The sequence below is a fragment of the Cannabis sativa genome, chromosome 2 (genome assembly GCF_029168945.1).
Source record: "Cannabis sativa cultivar Pink pepper isolate KNU-18-1 chromosome 2, ASM2916894v1, whole genome shotgun sequence".
NCBI classification, from domain to species: domain Eukaryota; kingdom Viridiplantae; phylum Streptophyta; class Magnoliopsida; order Rosales; family Cannabaceae; genus Cannabis; species Cannabis sativa.
Genome location: NC_083602.1, coordinates 7,636,248 through 7,653,115, shown reverse-complemented (window position 1 = coordinate 7,653,115; position 16,868 = coordinate 7,636,248). Strand labels below are relative to the sequence as shown.

The 16,868-nt window shown below is 33.3% G+C and overlaps 2 protein-coding genes across 2 annotated transcripts; both read left to right on the top strand.

Annotated features, from left to right (window-relative positions):
- The first annotated feature begins 13,233 nt into the window (after positions 1-13,233).
- On the top strand, positions 13,234-14,961 carry LOC115718588 (GDSL esterase/lipase At1g71250-like). Its single transcript, XM_030647397.2, has 3 exons — positions 13,234-13,636; positions 13,839-14,486; positions 14,587-14,961. Exons 1-3 carry the CDS (start codon positions 13,384-13,386, stop codon positions 14,808-14,810), a joined length of 1,125 nt encoding a protein of 374 aa, XP_030503257.1. The 5' UTR covers positions 13,234-13,383; the 3' UTR covers positions 14,811-14,961.
- On the top strand, positions 14,914-16,595 carry LOC115718586 (geranylgeranyl diphosphate reductase, chloroplastic-like). Its single transcript, XM_030647396.2, has one exon. It carries the CDS (start codon positions 15,200-15,202, stop codon positions 16,526-16,528), a length of 1,329 nt encoding a protein of 442 aa, XP_030503256.2. The 5' UTR covers positions 14,914-15,199; the 3' UTR covers positions 16,529-16,595.
- The last annotated feature ends 273 nt before the right edge of the window (positions 16,596-16,868 follow it).

The window sequence follows — 16,868 nt, the reverse complement described above, 5'->3', positions numbered from 1 at the left end:
TGTCTAAGGCATATGATCGCGTCGAATGGAATTTCTTAGAGACTATGATGGATTGTTTGGGATACGAGGAAGAATGGGTTAAAAAGATAATGAATTGTGTGAGATCGGTATCTTTCTCAATTCTCTTGAATGGCTCTATCAAAGGTCACTTTCGGCCTACAAGGGGACTAAGGCAAGGGGATCCCCTCTCGCCTTTTCTCTTTCTCCTTTGCTCTGAAGGGCTATCTTGCCTTATTCATGAAGCGGAAAGGGCTGGTCGTATTCAAGGATTAAGGTTCGGTAGCTTGGACCAAAGGCTTTCCCACCTAACTTTTGCCGACGACAGCCTTGTCTTTCTTGAAGCTACTTTGGAAGAATGCAAGACAATCAAAGAGGTCTTAAATAGGTATGAGCTTCTCTCGGGTCAATGTATTAATTATGATAAATCTGAAATGTGTGTTGGGAGCAAAATTAGTTCAGATTCGGCTGGCATATTGGCTGCTCATTTGGGAGTTAATTTAGTTGAAAATCATACTAAATACTTGTTGGGTTTTATGCCCTAAATAAAACTCATTTCAATATAATCAGATTTACTTATTAATATAGATCAGAAATAACATTTAATGTTGCATGGTTCACATGATTTATTTCATGATTATATGTACATAATGTATAAATTCATCTGAAACCCTTTTCACATACTTGATCCTGTTTATTGTGTCGTCAACACATTGGAAAGTAAACATGACTATGTGAATAAAGTTTCCTAGATTTATCAGACACAGGGTTTTACTGATATGATAATCTACAACAAGAGTTTACTTGTATTTGGAGAAATACTATGTTCTTTCCAGAACATTGGTTAAAGTAAAGCTCAGGTTGGATGCATGGAGTATGCATCGGAAGGGACCGATATTGAACTTTGACTTAGATTTATTAAACTTACCGTAATATCTATTCAAGTCAATATCGCCTAAGTTGATCCTAGATCAAATGATCTTAATCCTGATATGATTAGGCTCAATCTTGAAAGGCTATTCGTGTTCTTTGATTTGTTAGTTAAGCCTACTTTTAGGTCAGGGTGATACGTACATTTTGGGAACACAGAAGTGCTAATGAGTGGCAGCGCTATCATAAACATGGAATCTATAGCTTCTATCTGGCGAATAGTAAGCAAAGGATGATCTCCTTCGAGCTTGACCAAACGAACATAAATGGTGGAGTACTCATTTCACATTAGCTGAAATATCATTTATACGGGGTCAAGTGTTTTAAGGAATAAATACATTGTAGGGTGTAACGGTAATTTAATCCCTTTACAGTGTAGATCATTCATATAGAGGATCATTGATCAAATTAGGATTATAACAATGGATAACTAATGATGTGTCTATATGGTGGAACATATAGAGCATTCTATATACTGAGAGTGCAATTCTAAGTTCTATGCGTGGATTCAACGAAGAATTAATAAGTTAGTGAATTTTAGTGCTAAATTCTTGATCTACTTATTGGAAGCTCGGTTATATAGACCCATGGTCCCCCCACTAGTTGAGATAATATTGCTTGTAAGACTCATGTAATTGGTTTTGATTAATCAATTATAATTCACAAGTTAGACTATGTCTATTTGTGAAATTTTCACTAAGTAAGGGCGAAATTGTAAAGAAAGAGTTTATAGGGGCATATTTGTTAATTATGATACTTTGTATGGTTCAATTAATAAATATGATAAATGACAATATTATTTAATAATTATTTATAGTTATTAAATAGTTAGAATTGGCATTTAAATGATTGAATTAGGAAATTGGCATTTTTGAGAAAATCAGATACAAAAGGTGTTAAAATTGCAAAATTGCAAAGCCCAAGGCCCAATCCATTAAGTGTATGGCCAGCCACCTTTGTAGCTTTTTTAAATTGATTTTTTCATTATTTTAATGCCATATAATTCAAATCTAACCCTAGTGGAATGCTATAAATAGATAGTGAAGGCTTCAGAAAAATTACACTTTTCTTTTCCGACTTTTTCTATTCAGACAAACTGAGCCTTCTCTCTCCCTATCTTTAGCTGACCACTCTCTCTCTTCTTCCTTGATAATTTCGAAATCCTTAGTGTATGAGTAGTGCCCACACACATCAAGTGATACCTCAATCATAGTGAGGAAGATTGTGAAGAAAGATTATCAGCAAAGGAGATTCAGCATCAAAGATTCAGAGAAAGAGATCCAGGTTCAGATATTGATAATGCTCGCTACGTAAAGGAATCAAGGGCTAGATATCTGAACGGAAGGAGTCATTATATTCCGCTGCACCCAATGTAAGGTTTCTTAAACTTTATATGTGTTTAATTTATCGTTTTAGAAAGTTCATATTTAGATTGTTAATAAACATACTTGTGAGTAGATCTAAGATCCTGGTAAAATAAATTCCAACAACTGGCCTCAGAGCCATGGTAATTGATTTACTTGCAAGAAATTTGGACTTTAAAACGATTGTTTGTATGTTCTTTGGATGGTATCATGTTGTATTGAGTGTTATTTGATGATTGATTGATGTTTGTGAAATTTTCGTGAAAAATAATTGTGATTTCGTTTCTGGAATTATTTTTATTGGATAGTATGGAAAAAAATTAAGCAAGTTAGCCTTTTACAGAACTCAATTTGGATTTTATTTGAATTAGTTATGATTTTTTGAAGATTTGACAAAATCGCAATTTGTCTTGATAGTTTCGCGCGATCATGAGAACTGTCCGTACAGTTTCGGATTTTTTCCTTTTTCTTCAATTTTTCATACTTTTTCATGGAATTAACTTCCAATTTTTTGTATGGTTTTGTATATATACTATTACTATTCCTAATTCAATTCTAATTATCATTTTGAATTAATTTAATTTTTTTTTTAAAATTAATTCAAGATATTAGTGTAATTTGAATTCGAATAGAATTAGTATTTATATTTTTGCTTAAAAATCTATCTTATTTTAAAATTTGATTATATCTTATCTTATTTTAAATTTAAAAATAAGATATTTATAATTATGTAATTTTTAAATGATATAAGATATTTTGCTAATTTTTTTTTAAATTTTGTTATTTTATTTATTTAAATTAAATTTAAAATTTGAAAAAGATATTTATTTATCTTTTCTAATTTTTTATTTAATTTTTATTTATAAAATAACATTTAAAATTTAAAAGTAGTTAGCAAATTTTTTTTGGAATGATATTTAGGTTGGTTGAAACCTAATTTTTCAAAAATTGTAGGTTTAATTTTAAATTTTAATTTTTTTTTAAAAAAAAAAAAAAAAAAAATTTCGAATTTTTCAAATTTTTTTTTAAATTTTTCGAAAAATTATTTTTTTTATTTAATTAATTATTTTCGAAATTAAATATTTAATTTAAAATTAAATAAATCCTACATCCAACTATCCAACTAACCTTGTTGCAGGAGTATGTGTTTTTAGCTTATGTGTAAGTTTTTAAAACCTATTATTACTTGATTGCAAATAGCCATGGTTACTTTTTGCCAGATCTAATGATCTGATGGCTCCCTTGGTCAAGTTAATAATTTGTAACAGGTAAATTTTACAATATTCTTTCATCTGTGTATGACCTAGCAACATGATAGGACCCATCCAAAGTGTGCCTGTGTGAGCCTATGTGTTTAATTTTATTATAGATGCATATAGGTTAATGTTGCTAAATAAAATGTCATAGTCATTGATAGATTTTATTTAGGCCCATTTAGTTTTGGGCTTATTCAATTAATAACAGGTTGTTCTTATTAAGGTTAAATTCCTCTCTTTTGGGCCTTGTGTGAGAGTTTCGGGAGCCATAGAAGTGGGTACGACATCTTGAACTCAAGACCCCCTCACACAAACCACCCCAATTGTGAAGGCCCATTTGCCTGATTTGAATGACTGTACTAGGTTAATTAAACTAGTTTAACCTAATAAAATTGATTAGCAACATAATTAATTTTATTTATTTTGAAATTAATTTAAGAAAAATATAGTTTAAGGAATTTTATATTCTAAGCTAAACTATATGTATTTTCTTGTATTTAATTAAATATAGAATTATAACCATCTAGATTCTTTCTGGAACTTAATTTAAATTTTTCATTAAATATTCCTATTTAAGTTGATATTTAGTTATCTTCAACTAACCAACTTAAATGCGAATATCTTTTGAATTTCAAATTTCAAAATTAAGTTGAGGAATTTTAGGCATTGGTTATTAAGATTCTTTAGATATTTTTTAAGTTAATATCTTTTCGAATATTAACTTAAAATGGAATATTTTCAAATTAAGTGGTTACAACTTAATTTTTGATATTTAATTAAATTTAAATTTGAAAAATATTTAGGTTCTAGATTTTTTCTAATACGACTTAAATTAGATATTTTTTCAAATTTTGTGGAAAAGATACTTAGTCAAATAAGATATTTTCTAGATAGTTATCTCTAGACTACTTATTATTTCTAATATTAAATAGGAAAATATTATAAATTGTGAAATTAATTATTTATATAATTAATTTTGGTACAATTTATTTTAAGTATATTTTTCCTAGTATTAAACTAGAGATTAATAATTAAGCCTTCTCTACACTTAATTATTTATTTCTTGAATTAATACATTTAATTAATTTGAAAATAAAATATCTAAGTTGATTTAATCATCATACTTAAATATTTCTTTTTCATGACATTTAATTAAAAAGAAAATTATTTTTAGTTGAAATTTATTTTTTCAACTAAATTTAAATAATTTTCAAAATATATTTTTTTTATTTTATTAATCAATTTTCGAAATTGCATTTCTTAAATGCTAGAATTTCGAATTTTATCTTGAAAAATAGATTAAGTTGTCAATTAATTATTTATTTTAATTAATTCTTGGATCAACTTAAATCAATGATTTTTTCATTTATTGATTAATTTAAAATAAATTAAATTAAAGTATATTATTAGAAATTGAATTAATTAGTCAAAGAAAAATCTAGATAGATGATATTTTTGCTTGAAGTATTTTTCTAGTGTATTTAATTAAATAGAAAATTAATATTTAAGTTGATTTTCATCATTATACTTAAATATTTGAAATTTTTCTTATATATTTAATTAAATAAGAATATTATATTTTTTGTTGTAAATTAATTTTATTAATTAATTTTGGGCCAACATTAAATTAGAATAATTTTTCCAGGATTTATTTTTTATTTTAATATGCATTTTTCGAAAATTGTATTCTTATATACTTTAATTTTTCGAAATGCAATATATATTTATAGAAAATTAAATTTGAGTTGTAAATTAATTTAAATTAATTTTGTAACAACTTAAATTGAATATTTTTCTAAATATTTATTGGAAATTACTACTAAGATGGAAATAATTCATGTTATTTTCATATCCATCTAAGTAAAATTTATAAATATTAAATTAAAATTTATATTTAGAATTTTTCATTCTAAATTGGAAATTTTAATTAAATAAATATATATTTAAAATAAATAGAATAAATAAGGAGAATCAAAGAAAATACAACTCACTTTAAATAATGAGCTTGATTATTATTAAGATATTCGATCTCCATTGTTGGTCTTACAAAAGTTAAATGTTTTCAATATAACCTCGAGACGCTAGACTTCGTCCCCTATGGATGGTTATTCGTTGAACGCATTTAACACCGTAAGATTTCATTTGATAAGTGTTTTGTAAGTTTTCGTCTCTATTAGACTCTCCCTACGGTGACTACTTAGAGATAAACTTATGAAACATGAAACAATGGTAGAGGCTCATGAAATGAGAATAACCTTGACTCTCGCCTACGGGACAACGTTGGATTCTTATTTTGATCGAATAAAAGGTTGCTAGAATGGTTTCTATTTTAGATGAGCCGACAACTCTATTCAATAAATGATGCTTTGACTCTCGCCTACGGGACCTGTATCGGTTGTTGAAAACCTTGGAAATTATTTAGGATTGTATGTTTTAGTATTTTCACTAGTCATTCCTACTTGCTATATGTTTATAATTTCTGAATTGTGTATGAATTTATATTGAACCATGTTATTTTCTGTTATTAAGTTGTAGTTTAATTTCGAATCTTCATTGTTGGTCCAACATGTTTGTTTATCTAATGAGATAAATCCCTAGTGGATTTTCACCATTAGACATACATAATAGTGTAAGATCTCGAAAAGATAAATATTGTATATGCGACATCTAGCTGTTCATCAATTGATGACACCTTAGACTAGTATTTTTACGATATGAAACAAGAAGATTGTATAAATAAGATTACTTTGACTTTCGCTAATCGAAGCATCGTTGGATTCTTATTTATAAACGAAATTATCCTAATTCCTCTTAGCTTATTCATTTTGAATTAGCTTCAAAACATATCATTGGATGAATGGTCTATAAATCATTTCATGTCATTCTATATTTTCTCTTAAGAAATTAAATGATGTATATGATTATAATCCCGAAATTCTATTCCCAATTGATATAAATCCTCAATCCTAGAAATCTCCTACTTGTAATGGGCAAATGCGACTTAGAGTTTGTATTAGTAAGTGGTGGTCAAAGAAAGAATTACTCATTATATTTGGTTGAATTTAAGTCTTTGACTTTAATTTTAGAATCCAAACAGAAATTTTCTTATATTTCTAATTCCAGATACAATACAGTTACACTTTCTCAAGTGTTTAATATCCATCTTTTATTAATGGATTCAAACTGTATGGAATATGAGTTAGGTGATTCGTGACCAGGATCCACTTGCACTATTCTAAGAACTCTTTGATGTAACTAAACCTATGTCATCAAAAGACACTACCACATTTTTTTTAATCTATGGCATTTGTATCTTGTTCATAGTGAATTTGACATGATCAATCTGCAAAGAGATAATATGCCTATATCCACTGAAAGTAGTTCATCTCATTCGCAGATGGATGTACATTCAGGGGTGGATATGAGTTTTTCGTTGTATTCTTAAGACGATAACTCTAGATTATACCTTTTAGCAAAGAAATTTGAAATGTTTGAAAAATTTCATTAATTTCTAGCAATGGTTAAAACCATTAAGGTAAGTGGTTAAAGATCTTGCGAATCGATAGGGGTGGAGAAATAGTTAGTAGATATGCAGTTCAAAGATCATTAAATTGATTTTTGAATTATATCCAAACTTACCTCCCCAGAAATTTCGATTTGCATATTGATGATTAGTTACTAGTCGTTGCCTAAGTCCTTCTATGGTAATACAATTTCAGAATGATGTAATGGTTGTATACTTAATGTAAATCATTACTAGATTCATGGATGACCTAATCAAAATCTTAAGAAAGGCTAGAGCGTTAACCATGGTTTGTTAGCTTTTCTAAGTGATTAGGGGTGGACCATCCCATTGTCAATAGATAAGAAAGTGTTTGTTCAAACAAATACTACTTTTCTAAGAAAATGACTAAGTCTGAAAAACAAGTAGCAAATAAAGGAGATATTTAATTCTTGATTCCAAAAGTGTTCTATCATCTTATATGACATATGATGATCCCACTGCCTCTGTTGTCTTGTCACAACCAAAGAGGTTAATACCATTTAGTTTTCTTCGACATAATTCACGGTACCTTGTTGCAGTGGGAGAGTTTCTAGGAATTCACCTTCTTATGACTTGGGAGACACTAGTGATTAAAATCCATTGTGAGTTTAAACAAGTAATGGATTGTCAAGATAAGAAACTAAGAAGAAAAGCCAATAGAACTATGGTTTAATCCATTCACATGGAATAACCTAAAGTTTTCTATTACAAGGACATAAAAGGAAATTTCGTTTATAAGTCTATTCAATGGACTTAACAAAACTTCCTGTTCCTAGTATTATAGGTTTGAGTTTATCTAAACCTATGGCTTGTGGTATACCCGGGTAATTACTTACTCTAATGCAAGCAACTTACTTTAGTAAGATCTTTGAAGCATTTTCTTTCTAATGGCAATCTAGAGAAGCTTCACAACTTCTTAGGCATAGATTTTATTTATCTAAGGAAAAGTCTCAACTATTCCAGAAAAGATAAAGCCATGAAAGAATTTCTTATATCAACAGTGAGAGGTCTTAGATATGCTTTTGTATGCCTTAGACCAGACATCTGCTGTTGAGTGGGAGTAATGAGTAGGTATCAGATTAATCCAGGAGAAGAACACTGGAAGACAATCAAGTAAATCTTAAGATAAAGAAGAGGAACTATATGTTAGTCTATAAGGGTGTGTTTAAAACTCTTAGACTACACCATATTAGATTTCGAAATTTGCCTTTGTGCTTGTAAATCTTTCTGATAAGATGGTGGTTACTCTGGGGGTGGAATAGTGATTTTGGAGAAGTGTAAAAACCTATCTGAAGTCTCTAGGTCTACCAGAAAGGGACTGAATGTTAAAGCTGCAGGAAAGTTACTTATTCAGTCTAAGGAAAGTTCTATACATCTATGGCACCATTCCAAATTGCCTTAAACTACTAGTGTTAATTTCCTGATTAACCAAAAGTAGTTGCCAAAGGTATAGAATCCAGTATCCCAAGAGAGTAGACATATAGAGAGGAATTTCACATTATCAATGATTTTGTGATTAAGGAAGAGTAATGGTGGAGAAAAGGTTGTGTTTAATTCAACCATACAGATCCTATTACGAGGAGTTTACTACTACTACACTTGATTTGTATATCAAGGTGTTGAGATTATTTGAAACGCACTTTTTGTTTTATATTAGTGCAAGTGGGAGTTTGTTGGGTTTTATGCCCTAAATAAAACTCATTTCAATATAATCAGATTTACTTATTAATATAGATCAGAAATAACATTTAATGTTGCATGGTTCACATGATTTATTTCATGATTATATGTACATAATGTATAAATTCATCTGAAACCCTTTTCACATACTTGATCCTGTTTATTGTGTCGTCAACACATTGGAAAGTAAACATGACTATGTGAATAAAGTTTCCTAGATTTATCAGACACAGGGTTTTACTGATATGATAATCTACAACAAGAGTTTACTTGTATTTGGAGAAATACTATGTTCTTTCCAGAACATTGGTTAAAGTAAAGCTCAGGTTGGATGCATGGAGTATGCATCGGAAGGGACCGATATTGAACTTTGACTTAGATTTATTAAACTTACCGTAATATCTATTCAAGTCAATATCGCCTAAGTTGATCCTAGATCAAATGATCTTAATCCTGATATGATTAGGCTCAATCTTGAAAGGCTATTCGTGTTCTTTGATTTGTTAGTTAAGCCTACTTTTAGGTCAGGGTGATACGTACATTTTGGGAACACGGTAGTGCAATTGAGTGGGAGCGCTATCATAAACATGGAATCTATAGCTTCTATCTGGCGAATAGTAAGCAAAGGATGATCTCCTTCGAGCTTGACCAAACGAACATAAATGGTGGAGTACTCATTTCACATTAGCTGAAATATCATTTATACGGGGTCAAGTGTTTTAAGGAATAAATACATTGTAGGGTGTAACGGTAATTTAATCCCTTTACAGTGTAGATCATTCATATAGAGGATCATTGATCAAATTAGGATTATAACAATGGATAACTAATGATGTGTCTATATGGTGGAACATATAGAGCATTCTATATACTGAGAGTGCAATTCTAAGTTCTATGCGTGGATTCAACGAAGAATTAATAAGTTAGTGAATTTTAGTGCTAAATTCTTGATCTACTTATTGGAAGCTCGGTTATATAGACCCATGGTCCCCCCACTAGTTGAGATAATATTGCTTGTAAGACTCATGTAATTGGTTTTGATTAATCAATTATAATTCACAAGTTAGACTATGTCTATTTGTGAAATTTTCACTAAGTAAGGGCGAAATTGTAAAGAAAGAGTTTATAGGGGCATATTTGTTAATTATGATACTTTGTATGGTTCAATTAATAAATATGATAAATGACAATATTATTTAATAATTATTTATAGTTATTAAATAGTTAGAATTGGCATTTAAATGATTGAATTAGGAAATTGGCATTTTTGAGAAAATCAGATACAAAAGGTGTTAAAATTGCAAAATTGCAAAGCCCAAGGCCCAATCCATTAAGTGTATGGCCAGCCACCTTTGTAGCTTTTTTAAATTGATTTTTTCATTATTTTAATGCCATATAATTCAAATCTAACCCTAGTGGAATGCTATAAATAGATAGTGAAGGCTTCAGAAAAATTACACTTTTCTTCTGACTTTTTCTATTCAGAAAAACTGAGCCTTCTCTCTCCCTATCTTTAGCTGACCACTCTCTCTCTTCTTCCTTGATAATTTCGAAATCCTTAGTGTATGAGTAGTGCCCACACACATCAAGTGATACCTCAATCATAGTGAGGAAGATTGTGAAGAAAGATTATCAGCAAAGGAGATTCAGCATCAAAGATTCAGAGAAAGAGATCCAGGTTCAGATATTGATAATGCTCTGCTACAGAAAGGAATCAAGGGCTAGATATCTGAACGGAAGGAGTCATTATATTCCGCTGCACCCAATGTAAGGTTTCTTAAACTTTATATGTGTTTAATTTATCGTTTTAGAAAGTTCATATTTAGATTGTTAATAAACATACTTGTGAGTAGATCTAAGATCCTGGTAAAATAAATTCCAACAACACTTGGGTATGCCTTCATTTGTGGGTCGAAATAAACAGCAAGTTTTTGGCAAGATTAGGGAGAAGGTTGAAGCAAAACTACAAGGGTGGAAAATGGGCCTCTTCTCTCAAGCCGGAAAGGAAGTTTTGATTAAAGCGGTAATACAAGCTATTCCTTGCTATATAATGAGTTGTTTTAGAATTTCCAAAGGTATTCTCAAGGATATTGAAAGCATGATTGCTAGATTTTGGTGGGGATCTACAACAAAAAATCACAAAATCCATTGGGGTAGTTGGACAAAAATTTGTAGACTTAAGGAGCAAGGTGGTATTGGATTTCGTGATTTAGAAGATTTTAACCAAGCTATGTTGGCTAAACAAGGGTGAAAGTTATTGACTATGCCGGATTGCCTAATGGCTAGAATATTAAAAGCCCTTTACTTTCCTCACGGCACCTTTTTGGAAGTAAATATAGGCCACTTTGGTTCTTCGGTTTGGAGAAGCATTCTTTGGGGTAGGGAGGTTTTAATGAAAGGATCGCGGTGGTGTGTTGGTGATGGCTCTTCTATTAGAATTAGTGAAGACCCTTGGGTCCCTAGAGGTACTCCCTTCTCTCTCCGATCTAAAGTCTCTCTTCCCGAAGGAGTCACCATAGACAAACTGCTCACTGAAGATGGAACTTGGAAAACTGCTGAAGTTTGCAGCTGGTTTCATGTTGATGATATACCTTGGGTGCTTGGTATTACCCCAATCACATCAAGATCCGATTGGTTCACTTGGAGTCTAACCAATCATGGTCAATACACAGTTGCAAGTGGCTATAAACTAAGATTCACACATCTGGACATTGTTGAATGCTCGAACAAATCAACACTGAAGGCTTGGTGGAAGTTTGTTTGGGGATCCAAGCTAACTCCTAAAATGAAAAATTTTATTTGGAGAGTCTTTAATCAATGGCTCCCAACGAAAGTGGAACTCACAAAGCAAGGTATGACTATTGACCCTATTTGTGCTTCGTGTAAAAAGGAAAAGGAAGATATTTGTCATGCCCTTTGGGTGTGTCCAAAGACTAAAAGGTTTTGGAAATTATTCGGGGCCTAAAATCTGGTTTATGAAGGTTTTCCCACGGCTCTTGATGTGATTTTTTCTCTGTGGAACAAGCTATCCAAGTCTGAAATGCTTTACTTTATTGGCTTTTCATGGCTCCTTTGGCATCGCCGAAATAAGTTCCTCTTCCAACATAAAGTTCAAGAGGACCATGCTTGGGTGAATTGGGCGCAAGAGATGCTGCACGAGCACTTTGGGGCAGTGATGCAGAGTCGGCCTGAGCAGGATGTTCGTCCCAAAAGATCTTAGCAACCTCCTCCTCCTGACCATGTGTTAATTAACATAGATGCCTCTGTGGTTCAAGACAAACCAGGGTGTGGTTTAAGTGCAATAATAAGAGACCATAATGGTCAATTGATTGTTGCTGAATCTCTTTTCATACCAGGGATGTTATCTATTCAATTGGCTGAGGCTTATGCCATTCGGATGGGGTTGTTGTTGGCTCAAAAATGGTCTTTAAAGAAGGTTCATGTTGCTGCGGACTGTTTGGGAGTTGTTTCAGCATTGCAAGCTTCTCCTACTTCTCTTTCGGACTGGGGAATGATAATTCAGGAAATTCTTATGTTGCAGAAACATTTTACTTTCGTTCAATTTTCCTTTGTTCATAAAGAATGTTATGCTGTGGCTAATGCCTTAGCTATTTGGAGTCGTAAGACTCAGTCTTGTAATTTGTGGACAATTGATTTGCCCGATTGTGCTGCTACCCTTTTGTTGGTAGAGAAGCCTCTTGTGGCTGTTTAATAAAAGCTTTTTTCTCAAAAAAAAATAAATAAATAAATTAATGTATTTTTACGTACCAAATATAATTGAGATTATTAAGAAATACGTTCTTTAGTTATATTTTCTTTTTATCAAAAGTTCAAGTATTTCTTTTTCAAATACAAACATACAGCAAATTTCAATTATACTACACAGGTTAGATTTAGGGTATCCATCGAACTTCTCAAATCGCTCGCACTGTACTACAAACAAAATATAGATTGAAATTTTTTACGGTGCGGTCGCGATTTGAATTTTTCTTAAACCGCGCGGTGCAGTACGGTTTGCGGATTGCGATTTTGAATTGTTAATATGCGGTTCAAACTGCACCGCACCGCATATTATAAAAATACTAATTTTTATATTTATTTAGGTCCAATATGTACATTTTCAACCCAAAGCCACTAATTATTGTATTCTTGAAACTTAATTTTTTTTTTCATATTTATTTTAAGCCTTATGATATTTTTGACCAGTGTTGCTCAAACTTTATTGTATTTGTGATAGTTTAATTATTTAATAATAGTCCAAATCGCAAAAATTACAGCGCACCATTTTTTTTTGTAATTTCTTAGTTTCGCAATGCGGGTACAGTTTAAAAAATTAAAAAAACCACATGTGCAAATTAATTTAAAAAAATGATCAAAAACTACACCTTCACCGAAACCATCCCTAACTCAGGTCAAGACTGGTGTCAAGAAAAGAAACCGTTACGTCGTTAACTAACAAATTAAACCGTAACATATATATAATAACTAAACGCGCAACATATAAGAGTCCTCAGTTGGATTTCCTCACTCGTTTTGGCTTTCCTATTTCTGAGAGAAGTGAATAAGAGAAGTTGAATCCAAGAAAAGCGAACCATCGAACTAGAGAAGTGAGATGAGAGAGGTGTTGGTTCTTGATAATGGTGTCTTCTTCTGTTTCTTCATGGTTATGGGGTTTCTATGTATCGGTTCTCATGGCCAAAGGATTCCATTATTCCCCGCAAGAAGAAATGTCTCTGCTTTGTACGTACTTGGGGATTCTTCGGTCGATTGTGGAACCAACACTCTTTTCTATTCTCGCCTTCATCGAAATCTCTCCCTAATTCCTTGCAATGGCGCTGATGGCAATCTTCTTCCTCATCTTCTTGGTATTAACTCTCTTTCTCTTACTCGGTTTCTTTGTTTCTTCTTTAATCTTGGATAATTAATTGGCTGTTTTTCAATTAAGGTCAAATTCTTTAGTCCAAATGCAACAAACCCATTAGAACATTTCTTTGTAGTTTGTTATTTAATCGAATAAAACGATTGGTTTTACAATTCTAATTGTTGCTATTTTTATGATCAAGACAGCTGAGAAGATGGGCTTGCCATATGCATTGTCATTCTACACTCAAAATGGTTCAATTGGAGACCTAATGACAGGACTCAATTTTGGCTCTGCACAAGCCACAATAATGAACCCCAGCAGCCAAGGCTACCAATCTCTTAACCAACAGCTTCGCCAAGTTTTCGAGATGATGGAGCTCTTGCAGCTTCAGCTCAGCCCGAACATGGCGCTTCGGTTTGTTAGATCCTCCGTTTATTACCTTTCATTTGGGAAAGATGACTACATTAACTTCTACCTGAGTAGTAATAGTAACAGTGGTTCCTCTGTTGGAGCACCAAAGTACAGTAACCATGAATTTGCTCACATTTTGGTATCTGAAATGATCAATGTTGTGAGGAGTCTTCATGATATGAAAATCAGGAAGATCATATGCCAGGGGATATTGCCTTTGGGTTGCACTCCTAGAATGGCGTTTGAATCATTTGACTTTGAAGCTAGTCAACACAGGAGAAGAGGATGTTGGGAAAAGGTTAATAGAATGGTTCTTGAGTTCAATATAATGTTGGAGGAGAAAATTATAGAGCTTAATGAAGAAATGCCTGATGCCCATATACTCTTCTTTGATGTTTATCAAGGGATCAAAGAGATCATAGCTAAACCAGAGCGCTATGGTAATGAAATCTATATGTTATATTATCTGAATGGCAGTCATGCATTTCTGGTATACAATTTGATGGGACACTAATGTCAAAAGTGTTTGTGGATTTGCAGGATTTGATGATGTGAAGAGTGCTTGTTGTGGACTGGGGTTGTACGGTGCATCAATTGGGTGTCTATCTTTGGAGATGGCTTGCAACAACACTAGAAGCCATGTGTGGTGGGACCTATACAACCCCACCAAAGCAGTCAACTCCTTGTTGGCTGATTCTGCTTGGTCTGGCCACCCCTTTTCTGGCCTCTCCCGCCCAATGAATATCCAAGATTTGCTCCTCTGACAAACTAGTATACTTACATCTTACTTAAATACATACATATACATACAACAACTTCATTTTTGGAATTTCTGACCATAAACATTAGTTAAATGATTCATAGACCTCAAAAGTAGTTTCATAGAGGAATCAAATATGAAATTGTTTGGATCTATACATTGCATACAATATTATTCTTTTACTCAGGTAGTGTAAGCATGTGACACCCTCGTAAAATAATTTCTCGAGTAAAACAAACATAAAATATTCAAATATGCTTTCAAATCATCGAACCTTTTTCTTTTTCTTTTCGAACCAAATAAAAAAGTAAACAAACCATTTCATTTTCATTTTCATTTACATTGGCATTTTCTCACTCAAGCTCTTCACTCCCAAACCCTAACTAATCCACCATGATGGCGGCACAAGCCGGCTTTTCACTCTCGCTTCAAACCCACCGCCCTCGCATGGCGGCTTCCAACTCGGTGAAGCTGCCATCGATCTCCGGCCGTAAGCTTCGAGTCGCTGTGATCGGTGGTGGTCCAGCTGGATCTTCAGCCGCCGAAGCTCTTGCCTCCGGTGGCATTGAGACATTCCTCTTAGAACGAGCTCCTTCCGCCGCCAAGCCTTGCGGTGGTGCAATCCCTCTATGTATGCTCGACGAGTTTCAGATCCCATCTCACCTTATCGACCGCCGCGTCACCCGAATGAAAATCATCTCACCTTCAAACCTCGTCGTTGACTTCGGTCAAACCCTGCTCCCCAACGAGTACATAGCAATGCTCCGTCGCGAGGTCCTCGATTCGTTTCTCCGCTCACGCGCCGAGTCAGCCGGCGCGTCCCTTATCTCCGGTCTCGTCACGAGTCTCGAGGTTCCGACCTCGAAGAACGCGCCGTACGTCATAAACTACGTAGCCACCGGCGAGGCTCGCCGGGAGCGGCTCTCGGTGGACGTCGTCATTGGAGCCGACGGTGCAAATAGCCGAGTCGCGAAGTCGATCGGTGCCGGTGATTACGTCAGCGCCATTGCGTTCCAGGAGAGGATCAGATTGCCGGACAATAAAATGGAGTATTATGAGAACTGTGCTGAGATGTATTTGGGAAACGACGTGTCGCCCGACTTTTACGCTTGGGTATTCCCCAAATGCGACCACGTGGCAGTAGGTACGGGTACCGTGCGGGCCAAGAAAGATATCATGGCCTATCAAAGGGCTATTAGGGAAAGGGCCAGCCCCAAGATTAGTGGTGGCAAGGTTATAAAGGTGGAGGCCCACCCGATCCCCGAGCACCCTCGACCGGTGAGAGTACGCGGTCGAGTGGCGCTCGTGGGCGATGCGGCGGGGTACGTGACTAAATGTTCCGGAGAAGGAATTTATTTTGCTGCGAAATCGGGAAGAATGTGTGGAGAAGGAATTGTTAGGGCATCAGAACGCGGTCAAAAGATGATTGAAGAAGAAGATTTGAAAAGGAATTATTTGAAGGAATGGGATAGACAATATGTAACAACATTTAGGTTTTTGGATTTGTTGCAAAGAGTGTTTTATGGTAATAATGCTGCAAGGGAGGCTTTGGTAGAGCTTTGTGGGGATGAGTATGTGCAAAGAATGACGTTTGAGAGTTATTTGTATAAGAAATTAGCCGACGGTAATAGATGGAAGGATGCTAAAATGTTAGTTAATACAGTTGGAAGTTTGATGAGGTGTAGTATTATGGGGAGGAATACGGAGGTTTTAAGTTTATAGAATTATATTTTGTATTGTATTTTGTGGATTTTATTTTTGGTTAAAGATGAAATTTGCTTACTCAAAATAATGTGTGTTTATGATTTGTAAGTGTGATCATAATATTCCTCATTAATTATAAAAAGAAGGGTAATAAAAAAGTTTAACATGGATTCGAGTTCGTATAAGAAAACAAGCTGGTATAGTTTTTGGAAAAAATGGTTCGCCTAAGTAAAAATGACATGAATTCGATAATGACAAAAAATTTAGGTCTATTCTAAGAAATAATTTGGCACACAATAGAACTCATATTGTTTTATGGCCGGCCTGATATAATGCTACTCATATATTTGTAGATTTT

Excerpts from the sequence above, each read along its gene's own strand:
- LOC115718586 (XM_030647396.2), top strand. The coding sequence starts at position 15,200 with ATGATGGCGGCACAAGCCGGCTTTTCACTCTCGCTTCAAACCCACCGC.
- LOC115718588 (XM_030647397.2), top strand. The coding sequence starts at position 13,384 with ATGAGAGAGGTGTTGGTTCTTGATAATGGTGTCTTCTTCTGTTTCTTC. Across the intron at positions 13,637-13,838 it reads TCTTCTTCCTCATCTTCTTG|CTGAGAAGATGGGCTTGCCA; the intron begins GTATTAACTCTC and ends TGATCAAGACAG. Across the intron at positions 14,487-14,586 it reads AGCTAAACCAGAGCGCTATG|GATTTGATGATGTGAAGAGT; the intron begins GTAATGAAATCT and ends GTGGATTTGCAG.